Source organism: Ursus arctos, unplaced genomic scaffold (genome assembly GCF_023065955.2).
Source record: "Ursus arctos isolate Adak ecotype North America unplaced genomic scaffold, UrsArc2.0 scaffold_4, whole genome shotgun sequence".
NCBI classification, from domain to species: Eukaryota; Metazoa; Chordata; class Mammalia; order Carnivora; family Ursidae; genus Ursus; species Ursus arctos.
In genome coordinates, this window is record NW_026623056.1 from 42,531,762 (window position 1) to 42,552,828 (window position 21,067).

Here is a 21,067-nt window from a genome sequence, read left to right on the forward strand (position 1 = left end):
TCTATGTAAGCCCCATCAAACATAAGAAAGCCTCCAAAGTGATGAGGATCCAGGGGTCAAGGTTTAACTACATATATCCGCTATGGAGTTATCACTGTTATCAGGGAGCTTGTGCTGGTCTGGTTTCAAGAAACTCCATAGAATACCTCTCTATCTGGCTTCTGAGTCTCCAGAGCCATTTAATATTTAGAGTCATGGGAGAGTTTAATTACAACCTACAGGCAGTAGTTTGAACATGAGCTGAAGGCACAGGGTTTCTAGAAATCATACCAGAATATGTGTTACTTCCTGTAGAACTACAGGGACTCTTTGGACTTCTCCATCATTTACATAATACATTCCTTATCAGGGTAGTTGGGTATAATAAAGTTCCAAACTTAAAATAATAATGTCCATAATGTAGTGCTCCTATAAAAACTGAACTGACCAAAAATATAATAGGCAATACTGCATTCTAAAGACCATGGTGTATATCATATAATGCTTCTAGTTTTGGATTCTACTTTTGAAACCCAGCGTAACTCCACCCAATTCACGTAATTTTTAAGTTCTCTGATACGCTCAACTATTTACAGAAATAACATTTTCAAAGTTCTACAAGAAGTGCTGATGGCGAAAAGTGATTTGCCGCTAAGTATCTCACACCTTTCTCCTTTTCCTATTCCCAGATCTGTTCTGATAATAAAAATTATCACCTAATGGTTCTGTCCTAAAAGTTCTTTTGGAAAGCTGTCTGAATTTATTGGGTTAAGGTACTAGGTTTCCCAAAAGGGTAACATAAATAGTGTAACAGAGAGATATTTGGTTGAGACTCACTGATTCCCAGCAATAAGCAGGGAAGGGGCATCAACGGGAGCTGTTAAAAGTTACGGAAAAGAATGTCAAAAGTAGAAGTGGAGGAGTGAAGTCTAGCCAGCTAGGGTACTATGCCGAGATGTTTTAGTCACTGGGGAAACCTGAGCGCATTGGGAATTCTGCACATTCGTTAGTTTTCTCCAGCTCCGCAGATGAGACTGACAGGATGGAATGAGAATACATTACCTCTTTACATACCAAATGCATCACTAAAATCCAGTGATACACCTATGCACTGGCCTCAGCTAAGCCAGCCAACTAGTTACAGCATCTGGAGACAATGTAGGTAATTACAAACAATATGCACAACACGTGCCTATTCTATTTTGAACACACATTAAACATACTGAGTACTCACTGTTTTATAGCCCTTACCATTTCATCAACATAAAGATGGCAATTGTTCAAAATGTCATATTTCTTACCAGTATCTCAGGACTAGGTGGTGGTGGAGGAAGTTGGATTGGAGGCAGGGTACTCAAGGCAAACCCTTGCTTCACCTTGTTAATTTGTTCATTGTACTGTGTCTAGTAGAAGAGGAGAAACAATATTTTAGAGCAAAATAACTTCAAAGAAATAGCATATGGGAACACTTGGTGTAGTTTTGAATAATAAAACATACAATAGTTATTCTCAACCTATTATGTCAGGAATAACATAAAAACAGTTTTTAACATAAAAATAATTCTGTAACACACTATCCTCAAATAGTTGTATCTTTAGAAGTATCTGTTGGCTGGCAAGATACAAAGAGACATAATTCACAGACCCTGTGATAATTCCTCAGTATTTCCATAATTCTCATCCCCAAAATGGGAACCAATCACATAAAGTGAATAGCGTCTAAAGATTCAAGAAGCTATAAGTAATATATGGGCTGAAAAAAGTATTTGTAACAAAGAGTTGAGCTACTTGCAAATATTCACTGGAGGGGAAATTTTAGGGAATATTCACTAAATATCCACATTTTGTTTATTTCAAAGTTATACCTTTCGCTTTCTCCAGTACCACATATACCTTTGTTTTATTCTCTTGGATTTTGCCAAAAGTATGATTCCAGTCACTGAAGCTTAACAACATGCTTTCAACATTTTTTGACACTGTCCCCATTTTACTTTACAGTCTTGTTTTGTAAACAACCCACAGAGACTGAAAAAGAAATGCTTAAGAAACAAAACATTTAAAAACTTCACACAGAAGATGTGTGCTTGAAAGAAAACAAGGATGGAGACCAAGGGGGCAAGCCAGAACTATGAATAAACCCAATACGAATGCTAACCATCACTAAAGACTGAATAAGAAAGAGTCTGGGAGAGAAACAGTCAAGACCACCAGTGGAAAAGCTAGACAAGAAGGTAACACTTTGAGGCAGCAGTCACAATTAAATGTCATTATTTTGCTAGCAGTGTTGTGAAATCACAAAACAATGAACATTATATATTTACTTTTTTTGGGAAAGATTTTATTATTTATTTGAGATTTGAGAGGGGGAGAGAGAGAGTGAGAGAGAGAAAGAGAGCACAAATGAGCAGGGGGAAGAAGCAGAGGGAGAGGGAAAAGCAGGCTCCCAGCTGTGCAGGGAGCCTGATGTGTGGTTCTATCTCAGGGCCCTGAGATCATGATCTGAGCTGAAGGCAGACACTTAACTGACTGAGCCATCCAGGTGCCCCTATCTATTTACTTTAAGATATAAATACAAAAATAACCCAAAGCCAAACGAAGAAATTAATAAATATCCAGTGAGTTACCTCTTTAGATTACCTTAAGCATAGTCCTAATTCTATTAAACCAATAATGAATAATTTATTATTTTGCATTATGAAATAATTACATAAAAATTTAAGATTGAAAACTAATACAGGTCTGCTTGATCTTCCTTTTAATTTTATAAATACACAATTATTCAGACCAAGTTACAACATTTATTTTTGACTGAAGCAGCATCAGCTTTGGAATTCTAGGAAAATTAGGTGTGAAGCACAATTTTTGAGTTTATCATTTACTGTATGAAGGACCTGAAAGACCTGAAAAGACCACAAGCAAAAGTCTAGGATTTTGTCTACAACCAACTACATGCAGGTAATCAATATCAAACCTTAAAAAGGCATAAATATTAGTAGCTGAAATAAACATGTTCTTCCTTAAATTTCTCCAGTAATTGTTTTTAATGTTAGATGTTTTCTTTTAGTATATACCACCTACAACATTCACTCAATTTACTCTAGAGATACTTCACCACTTACCCTGAGGAATGCAATCTTGTTTCTAACATCTGTTACGATGGCATTCCAACTCTCTACTGCAGCCTTTAATTGAAGTGATTCCAGATTGCTGGTGTAGGAAAGGAGACACAAGAGAAAGTTCTTTCTTTTTATATACCACATAGGTCTCCAAAAATTTCCATTATATTCTTTAGCATGTATGTAAATAACATAAAACAACAAAATTACCTCCATCACCAACAATTACTTCAAATGGGCACAAAGTTGTATGGAAGCGTTTGTTATTAAAACAAAGACTGGGAACATGTAAGATTTCTTTTTTCAAGAGCAAATATAACTTCTGCTTCCAGAACATCAAGTGTTCTTCTATCTTGGCAATATATTTTTTTTACGACATATAAAACCTTTACACAGGAATCCCTCCAATGAAGTAAGGCGACTGAGAAGGCCAAACAGAGAAACTGCCCTAGCCATCCAATGTAAGAGTATTCTCAAAGATGCTGACTCCTCTTGGAAGCAGGTTTTGGACTATCTTCACCATAACCCTGACATCACAGGGCTATGGTTGGCCTATCAGCTCTTCTGCAAATTAGAAAAAGATACTCCTTATGGGAAGGCAAATCAGAAAGAAGTACCTCTTCTGCAAGGATCAATTAGATTGTTGCCTCTATGCAGTGCCTAAATTGCACAAACACAGCAGCTCTGCCAAACATGCCCACCAAATGACTTAAGTAGGAAAAGCTTTGAGGTGTTTAAGGTCTGCCATCTCTAGAAGAGAGATTTCATCAGGCCTTTCAAAAGGCTCTGTTATAACATCCCGACCCCAGTATCACCCAGCACACCAGCTTTAAGAGAGCAGAAGACGTTATCGCTGAGATCATCTTATACAAAGAGGCTTGATAATATTTTAGTTTATAGAGTGCCCCTTCTCCCTCTAGCAAGCAAAGATAGACTGATCACTTACAACAGTGCTTCCCGGACCTGAATGCACATCAGTATATCCTGGGAATCTTGCTAAACATCAGAGATTCTGATTCTTTAGAATTGAAGAATAATGATGATCATTAAAATGATAATCATTAAAAAATAATGATGCCTTGGTCCCAGAAATTCTAATTTAATTAATTCAGTATGAAAGTATATTATAAATTTAAGGATAATCTCATGCAACCTGCCCGAATTTTGAAAAGCATTCATTTATTATAACAGGAAAAAATTGCCTTTAACATATGATTTTAGATGTTAATACTGATTTTTTCCCTCAATGTACTCCAAAGGTATTTAAAATTAAGCATTACAAGAAAAATTAATTAGAAAAAGGTTTTCCACTTAGAATCCACCCTGTTCTGTAAATATCTGGGCTTCATGCATGTTTCTGAGATTTTTTTTGTCTACTTCACTACAGAGAAAGGGAAAAATCTGTCCGCAGCTATTACTGTACTCAGTAGACCTCAGTGCTTCAGCAGAAGCAACCAAGTAAAAGCAGCAGAGTGACTAAATGACTTCTGAGGTTTAAAAAAAATAAGGGTATTTTCACTTCAAAGACTCTGACATAATACATGTAAAGCACAGATTCTATTCAGCCTTAAAGCCACTTGTATCTCTGAGATGAAGACGCATTAAGGAAGAGGGAAATGTTACCTTGCTGCCATGTGAGTCACCCTGGCAAGCTGACTGAGGCATTCCTTTTCAGTCTGCTCTAGATGAAGCAAACCAAAATCTCTACGACACTGTAAGAAATACACCTACAGATTTTTGAGAGAAAGACAAAGAAGTTGAAGGTGCCCTTTTAAATGAATACATTCTTTTCTCAATCATTTCAAGTAAAGTTGAAGCTATTTTTCAATCTATTCCAGCACCTGAGCTTCCTGACCATCCACAATACATGATAAAAACTCTGATTAATTCTACAATTCTAACTTTTTTACTCAATGGTTACTGGGTTAGTAAACATTCCAGAACATTAGTTTTCAAACTTGAACATACCCTGGTATCATCTCAGACTCTAAAAAAATGATGCCTTGGTCCAGAGATTCTAATTTAATTGATACCAAGTGCTGCCTGGGTAGTGGGATTTTTAAAAGTTCTCAAGTATCTCTAATATTCAGCAAAGTTTAAGAACACTCCCAGAAGTCCTGCTATTTGCTTTTTTTTTTTTTTTAATTGATGAAGGGATAAGAAAATAATCAGACCACACAGGAGGACCATGCAGTCCAAATGGGACTTGGGAGGTCATCAAGTCTGTCTCCCCACAGCAGGAATTCCTTCTGCACCATTACTGCTGCATGTTCACCTGGCCTCTGTTTTTTCTCACTAATCATTCAATATTCGCTGAAAACAGATTATATTCTTGGACAGCATTAAGTGTTTCTAAAATTAATAGTGGAAGTAGAAAGAAACATTCTGACTAAAAGCAGTGAGACACAAAATATACAAACTTGAGCTCTTAATCTGATGGTTACCCATGACCGATGTGGAAAGGTTTATAATCCTTTTAATGTTTGTGAGCTCTCTAAAAATTTGAATCTTATTGTATATCAAGTTTGGTTATCTGTAAGTAAAAATTACATACATACAGATAATCATATATCTTTTGGAAGAGACACTTGCTGTGGTGTTCTAAATTAACTTAGAAGAAACTAGGTGACATTCTGTGGGGTCTAGAAGATAAGCTGTTTTTGAAATTTGTCTGATGTGTATGTGTTTTGGGAAAATCTATGTAGAAAGTAAGAAAGAAAGGAGATGTTATCTCCAGCAGCAGAAAAATGTTATTCTTAGAAATTTGGCTTGGTGACCTGGCTTCATGAGAATTTTCCCAAATGTATGTATTTGCTATACGTATTGAAGCAGACCAATTTCCTGAAGTCATTTGGGGAAAAACAGCATAAGATCATCAACATTGAAGTAATCATATACAAAGTTCCAATGAGTCAAAAAAAGCACAAGAATTGAAGCTATGTTCTTCTGGCTGGTCCTAAGATGACTTATTTCTGTTCATTTAGAACAGTCTTTTTTCAAATCTTTAGTATACTAGTACACGAGCAAAACTTCCCTCCCCAACCCCATTTCTCTCTCTCTCTTTTTTTTTTTTACCTCAGCTGTTAAAGCTCTGCTAGTTTCTGCATTCAGTTTGTTTAAGTATGTTTTAATTGTGCTTTCCAGATTATGCTTCTCCATTTCCCACTGAGATCTGAAATATACGATCATTAAAGAGTCAACAACATTGCAGCAAGGACAGACTTTTCCACCTTATTCAGGAGGGAGAAAGATTCACGCTGTTCAGTAAGAAATATTTTCTTGTAAAAGTTTACAGAATATAAAAGCAAGAGAAGACATTACTTAACCCTACTGTTATCCTCTACTACCAAGAGTATAGAAGTTTTAAAGTTGTCAACCTAAGGGCTAGGATTTAAAACCTGGCTCTAAAATAAAGCTATCTGAGGATGAATCTGAGTTCTGAAACTTAATAGATGTGAAACCTTGGGCAAGTTCCTTAACTTCTCTATACCTCAGTTTCTTTACATGTGAAAATGGAGAACAATGTATTACTGACCTCAAAGAGCTGTTGCAAAAACACATTCAGCTAATATACATAAAAGCATTTTGTGTTTAGTACATATTATTAAATAAATGCTAGCTATTATCATTAGATTTCACACAAAGTTCCTACAAGCTTTTCTGTATCCCCAAAAGAGCAACTACAAAGGTTTTTACCATCCCTGCCCTCACTGCATTAAAGCTAAAGCACTGCATTAAAATATTGCACTGGTTATCTCAGTATCTCAGCTCACATTCAACACCTTAGAATGAAAACAAATCCTACAGCTTGAAAAGGAGAGAGGGAGATGATAAGGACATTATTTATGAAGGACATTAGAGAGAAAGGCTACCTATAAGGTTTCTTTTTTTTCTATCCCATTTCAGCTTCCTACACCTGAGGCCCAAACTTTAGGGCATACAAACCAAATTATGTCCTTAAAGGAAACAACTGATTAGAAATATAGTATTATAATAGGGACTTTTACAAAAGCTATCCTCAATGTTTTATTAGAAACACTTGGATGCTTGCATACTTGACAAACATTGATGAGAAGTTTGATAAAACAATATATTGTTAATACCACTATGGCCAGAGTGTTTTGAGGGAAAAAATATTCAAGGACATATATTCAACCAAGAGGAATTATTATGCCATTGAATATTGTGCAAAATTGCTTACAAGAACAAGAGAAAAAAATAAACTGCATGAAAATGAAAAACTTTTGTGCTTTAAAGGACGTCATCAAGAAAGTAAAAAGACAACCCGCAGAATGGGAGATAATATTTGGAAATCATGTATCTGATAAAGGACTTGTATCCAGAACATGCACAGAACTCTGAAAACTCAACAAAAGACAACCCAATTTAAAAAATGGCCAAGGATTTAAATAGACATTTCTCCAAGGAGATATACAAATAGCCAGTAAGCACTCAAAAAGATGTTCAACGGTCAACAAAACAAAGAGGCAGCCCATGGAATGGGAGAAGATATTTGCAAATGACACTACAGATAAAAGGCTGGTATCCAAGATCTATAAAGAACTTCTCAAACTCAACACCCAAGAAGCAAATAATCAAATAAAAAAATGGGCAGAAGATATGAACAGACACTTTCCAATTAGGACATACGAATGGCTAACAGACATATCCAAAAATGTTCAACATCATTAGGCATCAGGGAAATTCAAATCAAAACCACGTTGAGATACCACCTAACACCAGTTAGAATGGAAAAACTGACAAGGCAAGAAACAACAAATGTTGGAGAGGATGTGGAGAAAGGGGATCCCTCTTACACTACTGGTGGGAATGCAAGTTGGTACAGCCACTTTGGAAAATAGTGTGGAGGTTCCTTAAAAAATTAAAAATAGAGCTACCCTATGACCCAGCAATTGCACTACTGGGTATTTACCCCAAAGATAAAGATGTAGTGAAAAGAAGGGCCATATGCACCCCAATGTTCATAGCAGCAGTGTCCACAATAGCCAAGCTGTGGAAGGAGCCGAGATGCGCTTCAACAGACAAATGGATAAAGAAGATGTGGTCCATATATACAATGGAATATTACTCAGCCATCAGCAAGAATGAGTACCCAACATTTGCACCAACACGGATGGAACTGGAGGAGATTATGCTAAGTGAAAGAAGTCAAGCAGAGAAAGACAATTATCATATGGTTTCACTTATTTGTGGAACATGAGGAATAGCAGGGAGATCGTTAGGAGAAGGAAGGGGAAAATGAAGGGGGGGGAACAGAGTGGGGGATGAACCATGAGAGACTATGGATTCCGGGAAACAAAGTGAGGGTTTGGAGGGGGGATGGGCTAGCCCGGTGAAGGGTATTAAGGAGGGCATGTATTGCATGGAGCACTGGGTGTTACACATAAACAATGAATCATGGAACACTACACCAAAAATTAATGATGTACTGTATGGTGACTAACATATAATTAAAAAAAAAAAGATGTTCAATGTAATAAATCATTAGGAAAATGCAAATCAAAACCACAACAATCTACTACTTCACATCCACTACAATGGGTAAAATAAAGACAGGTAATCCAACAAGTATTTGTGAGGATGTGGAGAAATCAGAACCCACATGCATTCCTGGTGGGATTTTAAAATGTGCAGTCACTTGGAAAAGTTTGGTAGTTCCTCAAAAAGTTAAACAGAGTTTACTGCATGTCTCAGCAATTCCACTCTTAGGTATATACCCAAGAGAACTGAAAACCTTATGTTCATACAAAAATATGCTTACAAATGTTCATAATAGCATTATTCATAATAGTGAAAAAATGGAAACAAATCAAATGTCCACCAACCAATGAAAAGATAAACTGTGGTATATTTATACAATGGAATATTATTTACCTATAAAAAGGAATGCATAGTGAGACATGCTACAATATGGATATACAATATAGTAACTGTAAGAAGTTAACCACAAGAGAGTACTTATATGATTACATTTAAATGAAATGTCTGGAATAAGCAAATCCAAAGGGACAAATAAAAATTAATGATTGCCAGAAGCTAGGGGAGGGGAGAATGAGGAATGCCTTTTAATGGATCCAGGATTTCTTCAGGGCTATAAAAATGTCCTGGAATCGGATAGAGGTGATGGTTGTATACCTCTGTGAATGTCCTAAAAGCAAATGAATTGTATAATGAACACACTGAGTTTCATTCTGTATGAATTAGATCTCAAAAAAGTTTTATTAAAAAATTACCTACAGGCAAAAATATGTGAATCAGAATAAAACTCAGCCAGTTTCATAAATCAGTCACACTTAGCAGTATTGATTAGGGCAGAGATAAAAACACATGAGCTCTGGTCCCTGCCTAGCTTGTTGTGGGACCATAACTTTGCTGATCTAATCTCTCTCAGCAGTTTTCTAGGGCCAGAGCTAAGATGAACATATCCCCCAATTTTCCTAGGACACTTCCAGTTTATAACTGTTGTCCCAGTCTAATTATTAATAATGCTCCATTTTATGGTCAAAAATACCCCAGTTTGGATAATAAATTATATGGCTACCCTGGCCAGAACATGCTGAATGGAATATCTAGAGTTTCAGAGATGTACACACAACCAAAGCAACAGCTAAGTTTGTACCTTTTCATGGAAAGTTGCTCTTTAAGATTCTTGATTTCATTATCTTTAGCATGGCTCTGACGCTGTAATCTAATAAAAGATGAAAGTGATAAATATTAGAAATTATTTGTCATCAATACAGTCAGAACAGCTCTACTTGTAGCTGAGGAGGGACTAAGTATGACCATTTTGGGCCATGAATATTGAGCCTGAAAATAATTAGTCTCCTATACCTAGTCCTTTTGGAATTTACCTTTTTTTCCCCCCTGTCTGATATACTGACTTCCCAAAGAAGGTAAGTACTAAGTTCTAACCCCATCAATTAGAAGCCAAAGAGAACTTGTATCCCCAGTGCAAAGACTCAGAAAAATGTCTTTAGCTCTTTGTACTTCAGTTTACACACTAGAAAACAACAGACAATATGTTCTGATTTCCTAGACCTTGGTAGGATGAGAACTTTAACTTTTCTTACAAAGTTATTGTGTCAAGTCACATAAACTACTAAAGGGTTAGGGTGTGAAAGAAATCAGATATTAAATATAGAAGTAATTGTGTGCAAATAAGAATTTTAATTAAAATAGTAAATTATAACTGGGGAGTCACTGACATGACCTAATCATGGGATGACTGGGTAAAAATTTTATATAAATCAGAAAATCATAACCAGTGATTGGTTTAAAAAATAATATGCAAAAAGCTACCGAGAGAAGTGAAAAGTAATACTTTTTGGTTGATATATGTTCACAAACCATTTCGGATGTTCCTTCCTTGTGCTGCTATATATCTCCTCACAAGTGAGTTTTTACACTGACCCATTAATTTGCTATAAAATGAAGAAGTTTACAGAAAAAGCACATTTCTCTTTAAGTTCTGATATGTTCAGACACTTGGGATACACAGGAATTTGGGTTAATATAAATTATTGGAATGATAGCCTTAAAACAATGACTCTAAATGTTGGCTAGATTGCTTACTATTAGATTTCAGAGATTACCCACTCACCTTTACTCCAAGCTTCTTAGAAGCTACAGAGACTTACAATCAATGCTCTATTGAACTGAAAATGCAATGAAAAGAAACCAGATCTGTTTCTACACAAAAGAGATCATGTTCTCAAGTAAAGAAGAAGAAAGATGGGCTTTGTTACTATTTATGCAGGAGTATGTACAGAGATTTGAAAAGGAGGTAGTTAGATTTTTTAAGTTGACATCTTCCTTTCCTTTGAATGCTTCCATTATTTTAATATTTTATCTAGCTGTAGTTTAGAGTGGGCAATAAAGAGCTGACAGAGGGGGTGGGGAATTCTGAAGACCTGGATTCTTAAATAACAGAGAATAAGGTAGGCATCATCCAACTTGGATGGGAAACAGCTATATATGTTCAAACAGTCAAAACTTCTTAGTCCTGTTTTTCTCTTGAATAACATGAGGGTAGGATTAGACATTCTTTTCTGAAAAATCTATAGTTCTTAACCTTATTCTGGCTGGCTATCAAATTTATTATATAGATTTTATTAACAGTAATTACTTTACATTTATTAAGTGCTTATTGTAATTTGTTCAAAATATGTTGCTATTATATAAATCTTCTTTGTTAATTCTTCAATTATCATCAGCAAACATTTACCAAACATTTACTGTAGGGCTGACATTGAATTAGGCCAAAGAAAAAAAGATTTTTTTGCTTCCTAATAAACACCATATTCTAAAGTAAAAGAAATCAACATTTTACAATTTAAAAATATTTACATTTTTATCATATACTCTTGAGACATGTTCAAGTGAATTGAACAAAGGCTTAAAAGCTAAATTATAACACATTCCATACTCCCTCAGGTTTCGTTTCAGCCTAGATGCCCTGTTCTCCAATCTCATTCTACATAGTTGAGGGTAAATACTGTCTTCAATGAAGTTCTTCCTTACCATAACAATCACAAGTACTCTTTTTACCCTACAAAATCCCTATTAAGTATGGTGCCACTTGACAGTTATTTATATGTACAGTTGGTCTTGAAGAACACAGGGGTAGGGACACTGATGCCTACCTCCAGCAAATGCAGTTGAAAATAGTATATAACTTTTGACTTCCCCAAAAGCTTAACTAATAGTTTACCATTTACCATTTACCAGAAGTCTTATTGGTAACATAGTCAATACATGTTTTGTATATTATATGTGTTATGTACTGCTTTCTTACAATGAAGAAAATATTACTAAGATCATAAAGAAGAGAAAAATACATTTATAGTATTGTACTTTATCCAAAAAATCTGCATATAAGCAAACCCACATAGTTCAAACCTATGTTGAAGGGCTAGCTGTACTTTTTTTTTAAAAAACATTAAACTTATGAGATAACCATAGATTCATATGCAGGTGTAAGAAATAATAGAGAGATCCCATGTGCCCTTTACTTACGTTCCCTCAATGTTAATGTCTTACAGAAAGAACTATAGTATAGTAACCAAAATATTGATAATGATCCAGTCAAGACACTGAACAGTTTTATCACAATACCTCATTTTGCTCCCATACCCATTCCCTCGTCCTATCCTTGGATCACTAATCTGTTTTCCATTTTTATGACTTTGTCATGTTAAAATTTTTGAAATTTTGCCATTTCAAGAATGTTATAGGAATGAAATCATATGGTATATAAGCTTTGGGGATTGACTTTTTTCACTCGGCATAATTCTCTGTCTGCAGGGTCTGCAGTGTTATCACTCTTTCATTCCTGATGGTGGTGTATGTATCTCCTTTTTGTTTATTTGTTTTGGTAGAGGTCTGTCAATTTTATTGTTATTTTCAAAGAAACACCTCTTTGTTTCATGGATTTTCTTGTTTTTTCTGTTTGCAATTTCATTACTTCTAATCTTTATTAATTCCCACTGCTTGTTTTAGGTTATTTTGCCTTTCCTTTCTCTGGATTCTTGAGGTGGGAGCTTAGATTAGATTGAGACTTTTCAACTCTTATCAAATGTGTATAGTGCTATAAATCTTCCAAGAACTACTTTAGCTGTGTCCCACAAATTTTGATATATCATATTTTAATGTTAATTCAGTTCAACGTATTTTTATTTCCCTTCAAATCTCTTTTTTGACCCATGGATTAATTAGAAGTGTGCTGTGTAGTTTCCAAGTGTTCGGAGATTTTCCTGTTTTCTTTCTGGTATTGACTTCTAGTTTGATTCTATTTTGATCTGAGTATATACTTTGCATGATTTCAATGCTTTTAAATTTGGTTTGTTTCATGGGCCAGGATATGCTCTATCATGGTATATTTCCTATGGCCACTTGAAAGCATATGTATTCTGCTGTCGTCTGGTGATGTGGCCTATAAATATGGATTAAATCCTGTTGGTTGATGGGGTTGTACAAATTCTATATCTTTGCTAATTTTCTATCTAGGAGTTCTATAAATTACTGAGAATAGGGTGTTGAAATCACCAACTATAACTGCAGGTTTTTCTATTTCTCCTTACAGTTCTATCAAGTTTTGCTTCACATATTTTGAGGCTCTGTTGTTGGGTACATACACCTTTAGGTTGTTATGTCTTCCTGGTGGATTGATCCCTTCATCATTATGTAATGTCCCTCTTCGTCTCCAGTAGTTTTTTGCTCTGAAGTCCATTTTATCTGATATTAATACAGCCATTCCTGCTTTTTTGACTAATGTTTACATTGTATACATCTTACCATCCTTTTATTTTCAACCTATGTTAATGAAACTGAAGTTTCTTGTAAACAACTATTGTTGGATTACAGTTTCGTTTTGTTTTTAAAATCTGCTCTGCCAGTGTCTTTTAATAGATGTATTTAAATCATTTACATGTAAGGTAATGATGTTAGGGCTTAAGTCTGCCATTATTTTTTTATTTCCTATTTTTCTTTTCTTACCTTCTTGGGGTTATTTGAACATGTTTTAGGATTCCATCTTGACTTATTTATAGTGCATGTGAATGTAAATCTCTCTCTCTGTAACTTTCTTAGTGGTTGCACTTGGTGTTACAATATGCATACATAGTCTACAGGTATTTGTATTTTCTCTACTTTCACATAGGTCCCTTTACCCCGTACAATTTTAAAATACAATTGTTGTATTTCCTCTACACGTTAAACTCCACAAGAGATGGTATTATAATTTTTGATTCAAGCATCAAGTATGATTTAAGAAATTAATGAGAAACAGGATGGACTCTTATTATTTACCACCCCCCCTTTACTCATTTTGATATTCTTTCCTTTCTGAAGTTCCAAGCTTCTATTATCATTTCCTTTATGTTTACAGACCTTCCTTTTAGCCATTCTTTAATGGTAGCGTTGGTAGCAACAGATTCTTCTACTTTTCCTGAGACTTGTCTTTATTTCCCTTCTTCCTAAAGGACACTTTTGCTGGATATAGGATTTAAGATTCTTGTTTTCTGTTGTTTCCTTTTAAGTTTTTTCTTCCAGTACTTCAATAATGTGCCACTTCCATCTGGCCTCCAGTGTCTCAGATGAGAAATTCGATGTCATTTGAATTAGTGTTCCCACATGTGTTCTTTTTCTCTGGTTCTTTCAAGATTTTTTGTCTTAATTTTCTGCAGTTTAGTTATGTGACTTGGCATGGACTTCTTTGGGTTTATACTATTTGGGATTCACTCAGCTTCTTGAATTTGTAAATTTATGTATTTCACCTCATTTCTTTTAATACTGCCCCCCATCTTTCTTCTCTCCTCCTGAGATCCTAGTAAGAACTTAAACTCTTTTATTATTGTCCCACAGGTTACTTAGACTTTTTTTTTTTTAATCTTTTCCTTAGTCTATCTCCTCTCTGCTGTTCAGATTAAGTAATGTCTTTTGATCTATCTTCAAGTAAACTGGTTCAATCCTCTGTTATCTTTATTAGTGATTATATCCAGCAAGATTTTCAGTTATATTTTTTAGTTTATAATTTCCATCCTTTATAACATTTTTTGCTAAGATTTTCTAGGTTTTCATTTGTTTAAAGATAATTCAATTTTCTTGCTGACGCACTGTTATGATGGTTGCTTTAAAATCTTTGTCAGACAATTCTCAAATCTGAATCACCTTAAAGTTGTCCTTTGTTGACTATCTTTTCTCTTTCATGTTGTGATTGTCCTCGTTCTTTGTATACTTAAGTATTTTGGATATTATGAGACTCTGGATTTAATCTTTTTTTTTTTTTAAGCAGGAAGACCCCCTGCGTAGTGTGAAGGCTGAGTGGGTGTGTATGTTTAGCGTCCCATTCGGCCCTGCTAACAACATCCCACCAAAATTGGACACTGACACTCTGCCTCAATGCAGATGAGTGGTGGAGAAATTCGTCCCTCCCTGGTCCCACTGACATTTCCTAAGAAAGTGGGGCACCAACTCACTCTGCTTTTTGCCTCTGAGTAGGGTATAAGATCAGCTTCCTGTTGGGCCCTACTGACACCAGGGAAGGAGAAAGCAGAGGGCTGACTCACACTGCTCTGTTGCTACAGAGTGGAGAGCAGATCCCTGTTGGGCCTCTCTGGCATCAGTTGGGAGAGGAGAGAAAACAGAGTGCCAACTAGCCCCAGGGGTGGAAACTCAGCTCCCCATGAGGACAGTGGAGGTGAAACCTAATATTGACCAGTTCCACCTCAGATTACCCTAAGTCTCATTGATGCTAGGCAGAGGTAGAGACTTAGCTTGATCACACTGACACTATCCTAGCAGAGGAACTAGAACACTACCTGCTTTTGCCTGGTGGGGAGTGGAAAACCAGCTGGATGCTCAGTATTGTTGATACTGCCCCAGCAAGGAAATCTGTTTTCTGCTATCTGCCATTACTGGAACACACTACTTGCTTCCAAGGGGTGGTATGAGACCACTGGTGCTTGACTAGAGTAGGTGGATACTGCCAAAAAGGCTTTCTGTTGTTATATCTTCCTTTTCCTGATCCTTTGGTTAGAGGAAACAAGCTTTTCTCGAAGTCTTCCCCCTCTCCATCTCTTGGCTATTCCAGGTTGGTGATTTCTGCAGTACCCTGTCTAGGATATATGGCAGGCAATAAGGAAAAGTCGCTGCTATATCATTCCTCAAGTACTAAGGTCTCTAGACAGTCCGTTTTCTTCTAACTTTTAGAGTCTTCCTCTGCTTGTTTGTTGTTTTATATCCAGGGTGTTTAGTTGTAAGTAGGAAGACCTGCAAGGAATACTACTACTATTTCTTGGTAGAACTAGAAGTCCCTCTGTTTTAAGTAATTTTAAACAAATTAATCTGTACTCTCCATTAGCTCACAATGTCTGACATGTATTGATATCTTCTACATGTGCTTTGCATAATTCTTCTCATATAATGGGCCCCTGATAAATGTTTGGTAAATGCTCCTTGCACAAAGACATATGCATCCCCTAAAATGGTCTGTTTGTAGTCTCAAGCATACAAAAGATGTCTGAGTCAGCTATCAGAGTTGAGGAAGATATCCTCAGATGGTAAAGGAGAGAGGCAGCAGCTCATATGCATGGATGGCATTACTTTTCTGATCTCTGATATTATATAATATGCATCTGGATTGGTGATTGCCTTCCAAGCTAAAAGACAAAGTTTTGTACCCCGGAGTGAGGATTCTTAAGTGACTGTAGCCAGCTTAGATTTGCCAAAGCCATCTTAGGTCCTCACCTCCTTGAACTTAAAGGATCTCTCTCATGAGCAGGGATAAGCCCAAGTGTTTTTAACTGAGATTATGTTGCCAGCACTAAGGCATCCAGTTCTTCCCAAATATTCCTTCAAGGTTAGATGATATCATATGTGGGAGAAAATTAAAGACCTAAATATCTGCCAAATATTTCTCCAATTTCATAATTAATATTGTGGACTCCTCACTCTAAGATATTTCCTAGAACTTGTCTATTCTCCCTATTAGCAGTCTAAGAACTAATGGATTTCAAATCAGACTTCATAGACAACTGGTATCCCGTAGCATTACTATTTATTAAAATAATGTATTACAAGTCATGTTATTATTTAAACTGATATGACTGGAGACAGTGATTAGTACAAAAAGAATAAAACAAGACACTCATTTTCCCCTATTAAGTCAGAATTTTTAGTCTTAGGTATTTAATACTTAAGATTGTTAAGGGAAATGAGACTGGAGGGAGGGAGAAGTCTTCAGGAATTTGATTCATTTTTAATCTCTTGGTCTTGGAACACAGAAACTCTGAGAGACCAATATAAAAAAGCATTCAAATGATTTCATGGGTATCTCTGAGGAACACATTCATTATATGCTATAAAGAAACAGCAAATCATTGGTCATATTTTCATAAATTAGAATCATGACCTGAAAGTTAATTATCTTTCTCATGTAATTCTATGTAATTCTATTATAATCACACTTGTTCAGCCAATACATGTAAAGCTTGATATATAGAGTGAGCACTTATTTCTCCATCCAGCTGGCAAGGCAAAAGTATAGTTGGTTTTTAAGCAAGTGCAGGCCTGTTCTCGGCAGTTCCTAATGTGTAGTCACAATGCCACCTAGTGGCTACACAGGGATTATCTTTTAAAGATCGTGTATTACAGAGCAAATCCAGATTTTCCCGTTATCAACAGATTTGCACTTACTTGGAAACCTTATTGATTCCAAAAGCCACTTGTTGGTTCAGAGAAGCAATGATTTTGTCTTTCTTCTTAATCTGCATTTGGTTTTCTTGCCACCGAAAAGTCACTGTTTTCAACTGTCTTTTGAAATCCTGATCAATGAAAAATATTACTTCATAGTTATTTCTGTTCAAGTCACCATATATTTAAAAAAAAAACAACGCGTATTTAAAAAAAAAATGGGTACTTTAAACAATAAAAAGAAACTACCATTAAATTGAACATTTCAACTACTTCTGACTGGCTTCAGGTAGAATGACAAAAATACTTACTTCACATTGATAGTGCAATTTATAAAGCTGCCGCTGCCGAGCAAGCTTTTCCTTCTCAGTTTCTCCATATTCTGCAGTTACTTTGCTGGTTGAGCCCTAATGAGCAAATGGAATATGTATGCCTTATTTTCTCCTAAAAAACACTAATTCTTCAGTTAAAGGGGATTTAAAGTTGTCATCTAACTCCTATTCATGCTTTATGTCTCAATGCAAACACCACTTCTCTGATAAACCCACCTCTCCCAATTACAGCGTTCATTACACAATCCCACAGTTACTTGTCTACTGCTGCTACTTCTGGATAACAGTACCTGCATGCTTGCCATATTTTTAAGCTTTTTTTCGGTCATGCCTTTATTGTCATAAAAACCGTATGAGATAGGCACTTATTATTCCCATTTTAGAAATGATAAAACTGAGTTCTTACCCAAGGTTACACAGAAAGTGGAGAAGACTGAATTCTAAGTCAGGCAGTCTTAAGTGCCCAAACACTTAATTATTACTTAGTACCACCTTAGCATAATATTCAACTTCTCCACTGGACTGTAAACACTATGATCACAGGGACCATGTCTTAGCTTAGCTGTTGACTAAAGGCAAGTGCTAAATGTTTTTTGAATAAATGAGGGCATAAACATTTTTTAAAATGTGTGCCAGATTTTTATTGTATTTTGGAGCTTTCATAGCCTTTGAATGAAAACCAAAGGCCCTGTATTTAAACTTCAGTCTGACATCCAAAGCTAAGAATATGTCATTTCAGTTAAAATACATATATTACATTATTATAACTGGAAAGGGAAAAGGAGATATGACAATTATCAGCCAGGGAATCATTTTTACTAAATGTTCTGTTAGACAATCAATATTCCTACATACTATGGAACAGGTTATCATTAAATTACCTTATCATAAAATTATCATTAAATTACCTTAGTATGGAATTCTCATTTAAATCAAGTGATTAAAAAAAAAAGAGTCATATGCTTTGCCTGATTTAGTGTTCTATTGAGTACTTAAACCATGTTCACGTGTACTGTCACATATAGGTACATCATTCCCAGCAGTGACTACTACTAGGAAAGGAACCAAAGGAAAAAAAAACAAAAACAAAAACCACTGTTGTACATTAATATTTTTGTAGACATGTCAATTCTACAACCAGCTTAATTTTTTAAAAATGAAAGTATCTTTGTTTTACAAAACTATTTTTCTCAAAATTAAATCAATAGGATTAAGCCAAGTTTTTTTTCCCCTTGTGGTATTTGAAAACCTTTCACAAGGAATGCATTTGTAATCAACACTGCCTAATAGTTAAAGCCAGGAAATGGTTTGAGGGCTAAAGTGAAAAGTTTCAGCTCCTAAGGTTCTTTCCTCCCCTTTCTTGTTTTTTTTTGCTCCTTACAAACACAGCACAGACCACTAGGCTAACACGCTGTTCAAAGAGTCACGGGAAAAACAGTTAACAACTGTTTCTGGAAGAAGGGAGGCAGGGCTGTACCCTCTCTTATCAGGCTTACCTGCTCTATCATGTCCAGAATATGCAATTCATCCAGGCTATAGAACTTGTCTTCAGATGCAGAATCCTCTTGAATATCACTTGCATCATCTTTCATAAATCCACTGACTGGGTGTAGATTTGCTTGCTCTTTCTTCAACTGCTCTTCCTTTCCTATCATACTGGGGCTATAGTAGTGACATAATCAATGTAATCTTTTATAATGGTTGAGTGTTTTTCATCTAAGCCATTGCTTCCCAAATTAATACTGTATTGGTCTCATGAAATGTTCAGCATCAGAAGAGTTCATGGCCAAAGAAAGTTTAGACAGTGTTCATATTGTGTATTTCTCTTGATGATTCATAATGAATTTATTTAGCATATATGAGCTAGTGCTCAATCGAGGTACCTATTCTGTTCATCCTAGTGTTTTCAAGACTTATGAGACCATGGAGTTCATTTTTCAAATTATAATTATTAACACCAGTTACTTTTAGGGAAATAATACTTTGGGAAATACTGACAAGCATTTCCACATCTGCTATATTATTTTATCATTCCAGCATTCTTAACAAGTAGGTTGGTTTAATCAATTTCACTGCTTAGGTCCAGTGTACATTTAGAGAGAGGGCTGTAAAGATAGAGGGCTGTAAATAGCAACATAAAGGAGATTTAAAAATGGAGGTTTCTTTGGTAATAGAACTTAAAAAAAAAAAAAAGAAACTGCAATAACATGGATTTCAGTAACCAGAAAACCACTAAAAAAAGAATGAAAATACTGTAAGTGCAATGACAATTAACTCATTTCTATACCTATGTCTAAAAATTTAAATGCATGCTACTATCCTTTCAAATTGGTCTACTATTTATAAATTTCCTTCTTAATCTCATTAAATGGTAACAAGAAATAGTACTTTTACTTGTAATGTGACATAAATGACTTAGTGAATAGAAAGAAAACAGATAACTCTAGGATGCATTATTACTTCTTTTAGTCACTGAGACCTAGAAAACAATGGCATCTAATGCTTGCAGAGTAACCCGTAAAACGCTATAAATACATTAGTTATCACTAAGGTATTCTAGAATGACTAAACCATTTCGGAAAGTTCAATGAAATCAATTGCCTGTGTAGACCACTGGTTCCCAAACCCAATTAATTTTCCAAATTATCTGAAGAGCTTTTTAAAATTATTATTTTTGCAGGTACCCTGACAACTGTAAATATATAGAAGAATTTGTATTTTTGAAAAGCTCCAGAAGATTATTCCTATAACTTTTTTTTTAAAGATTTTATTTATTTATCAGAGAAAGAGAGGTGGAGTGGCAAGAAGCCCGGATGCAGGGCTCAATCCCAGGACCCTGGGATCAAGACCTGAGCCAAAGGCAGCCGCTTAACCGACTGAGCCACCCAGGGATTCCCTATTCCTAAATTTCTAAAGTTTAAATAATAGCATTGTGAAAATATAGGAAAATGTTCATATCAGTAAGAGATGCAAACTGAAGCATGGAGAGGTAAAATTACATGAAATTTAGGATTGAAAACACTTCAAAAAAGAACAAAATGTTAAAGGAAGAATGAAGCAAATGTGGAAAAACAGTGTAATTGCTGAATCAGGATGACAGTTACATATATTAATGTAGACGTATATTATGCTCTTTTTATGCGTATTTGAAAATTCTCATGTGAAAACAAAGGTTCCTGGGTAATTTGATGATCATCAGGTCTGGGTCTACACTGTAAGTAAAAATAAGCAAAATGACTGACTGCACTGTTTTACTCTTTAGTAAGTTATTTTTATGGCACTTAGACCTGGCTTGAAAAAAGCAAAAAACAAAAAACCATTGCTCTAGTATTGTTTTGCTCAACTTGTTTAAAGAGAACATGAAAACTCATCTTGGATGATGAACATTTACTTACCAAGTAGATCATGCCATTACCAGTGAGAAAATAT

General features: G+C 35.4%; 1 protein-coding gene across 18 annotated transcripts in view; it reads right to left on the reverse strand.

Annotated features, from left to right (window-relative positions):
- The window catches only part of DZIP3 (DAZ interacting zinc finger protein 3), a 95,413-nt gene that overhangs the window by 10,779 nt on the left and 63,567 nt on the right, over positions 1–21,067 (reverse strand). For 14 of the 18 annotated variants that reach the window (XM_026492850.4, XM_026492871.4, XM_057306562.1 and 11 more), the window contains 8 exons: positions 19,135–19,300; positions 17,618–17,713; positions 17,310–17,437; positions 9,736–9,804; positions 6,171–6,267; positions 4,719–4,822; positions 3,099–3,186; positions 1,281–1,382 (listed from right to left, as the gene is read on the reverse strand). In XM_026492850.4, the coding sequence (XP_026348635.1) occupies positions 1,281–1,382; positions 3,099–3,186; positions 4,719–4,822; positions 6,171–6,267; positions 9,736–9,804; positions 17,310–17,437; positions 17,618–17,713; positions 19,135–19,300 (850 nt within the window). The remainder of the gene's footprint in view (positions 1–1,280; positions 1,383–3,098; positions 3,187–4,718; positions 4,823–6,170; positions 6,268–9,735; positions 9,805–17,309; positions 17,438–17,617; positions 17,714–19,134; positions 19,301–21,067) is intronic. The other 4 variants (XM_048214965.2, XM_048214964.2, XM_026492880.4 and 1 more) reach the window with 2 other exon arrangements.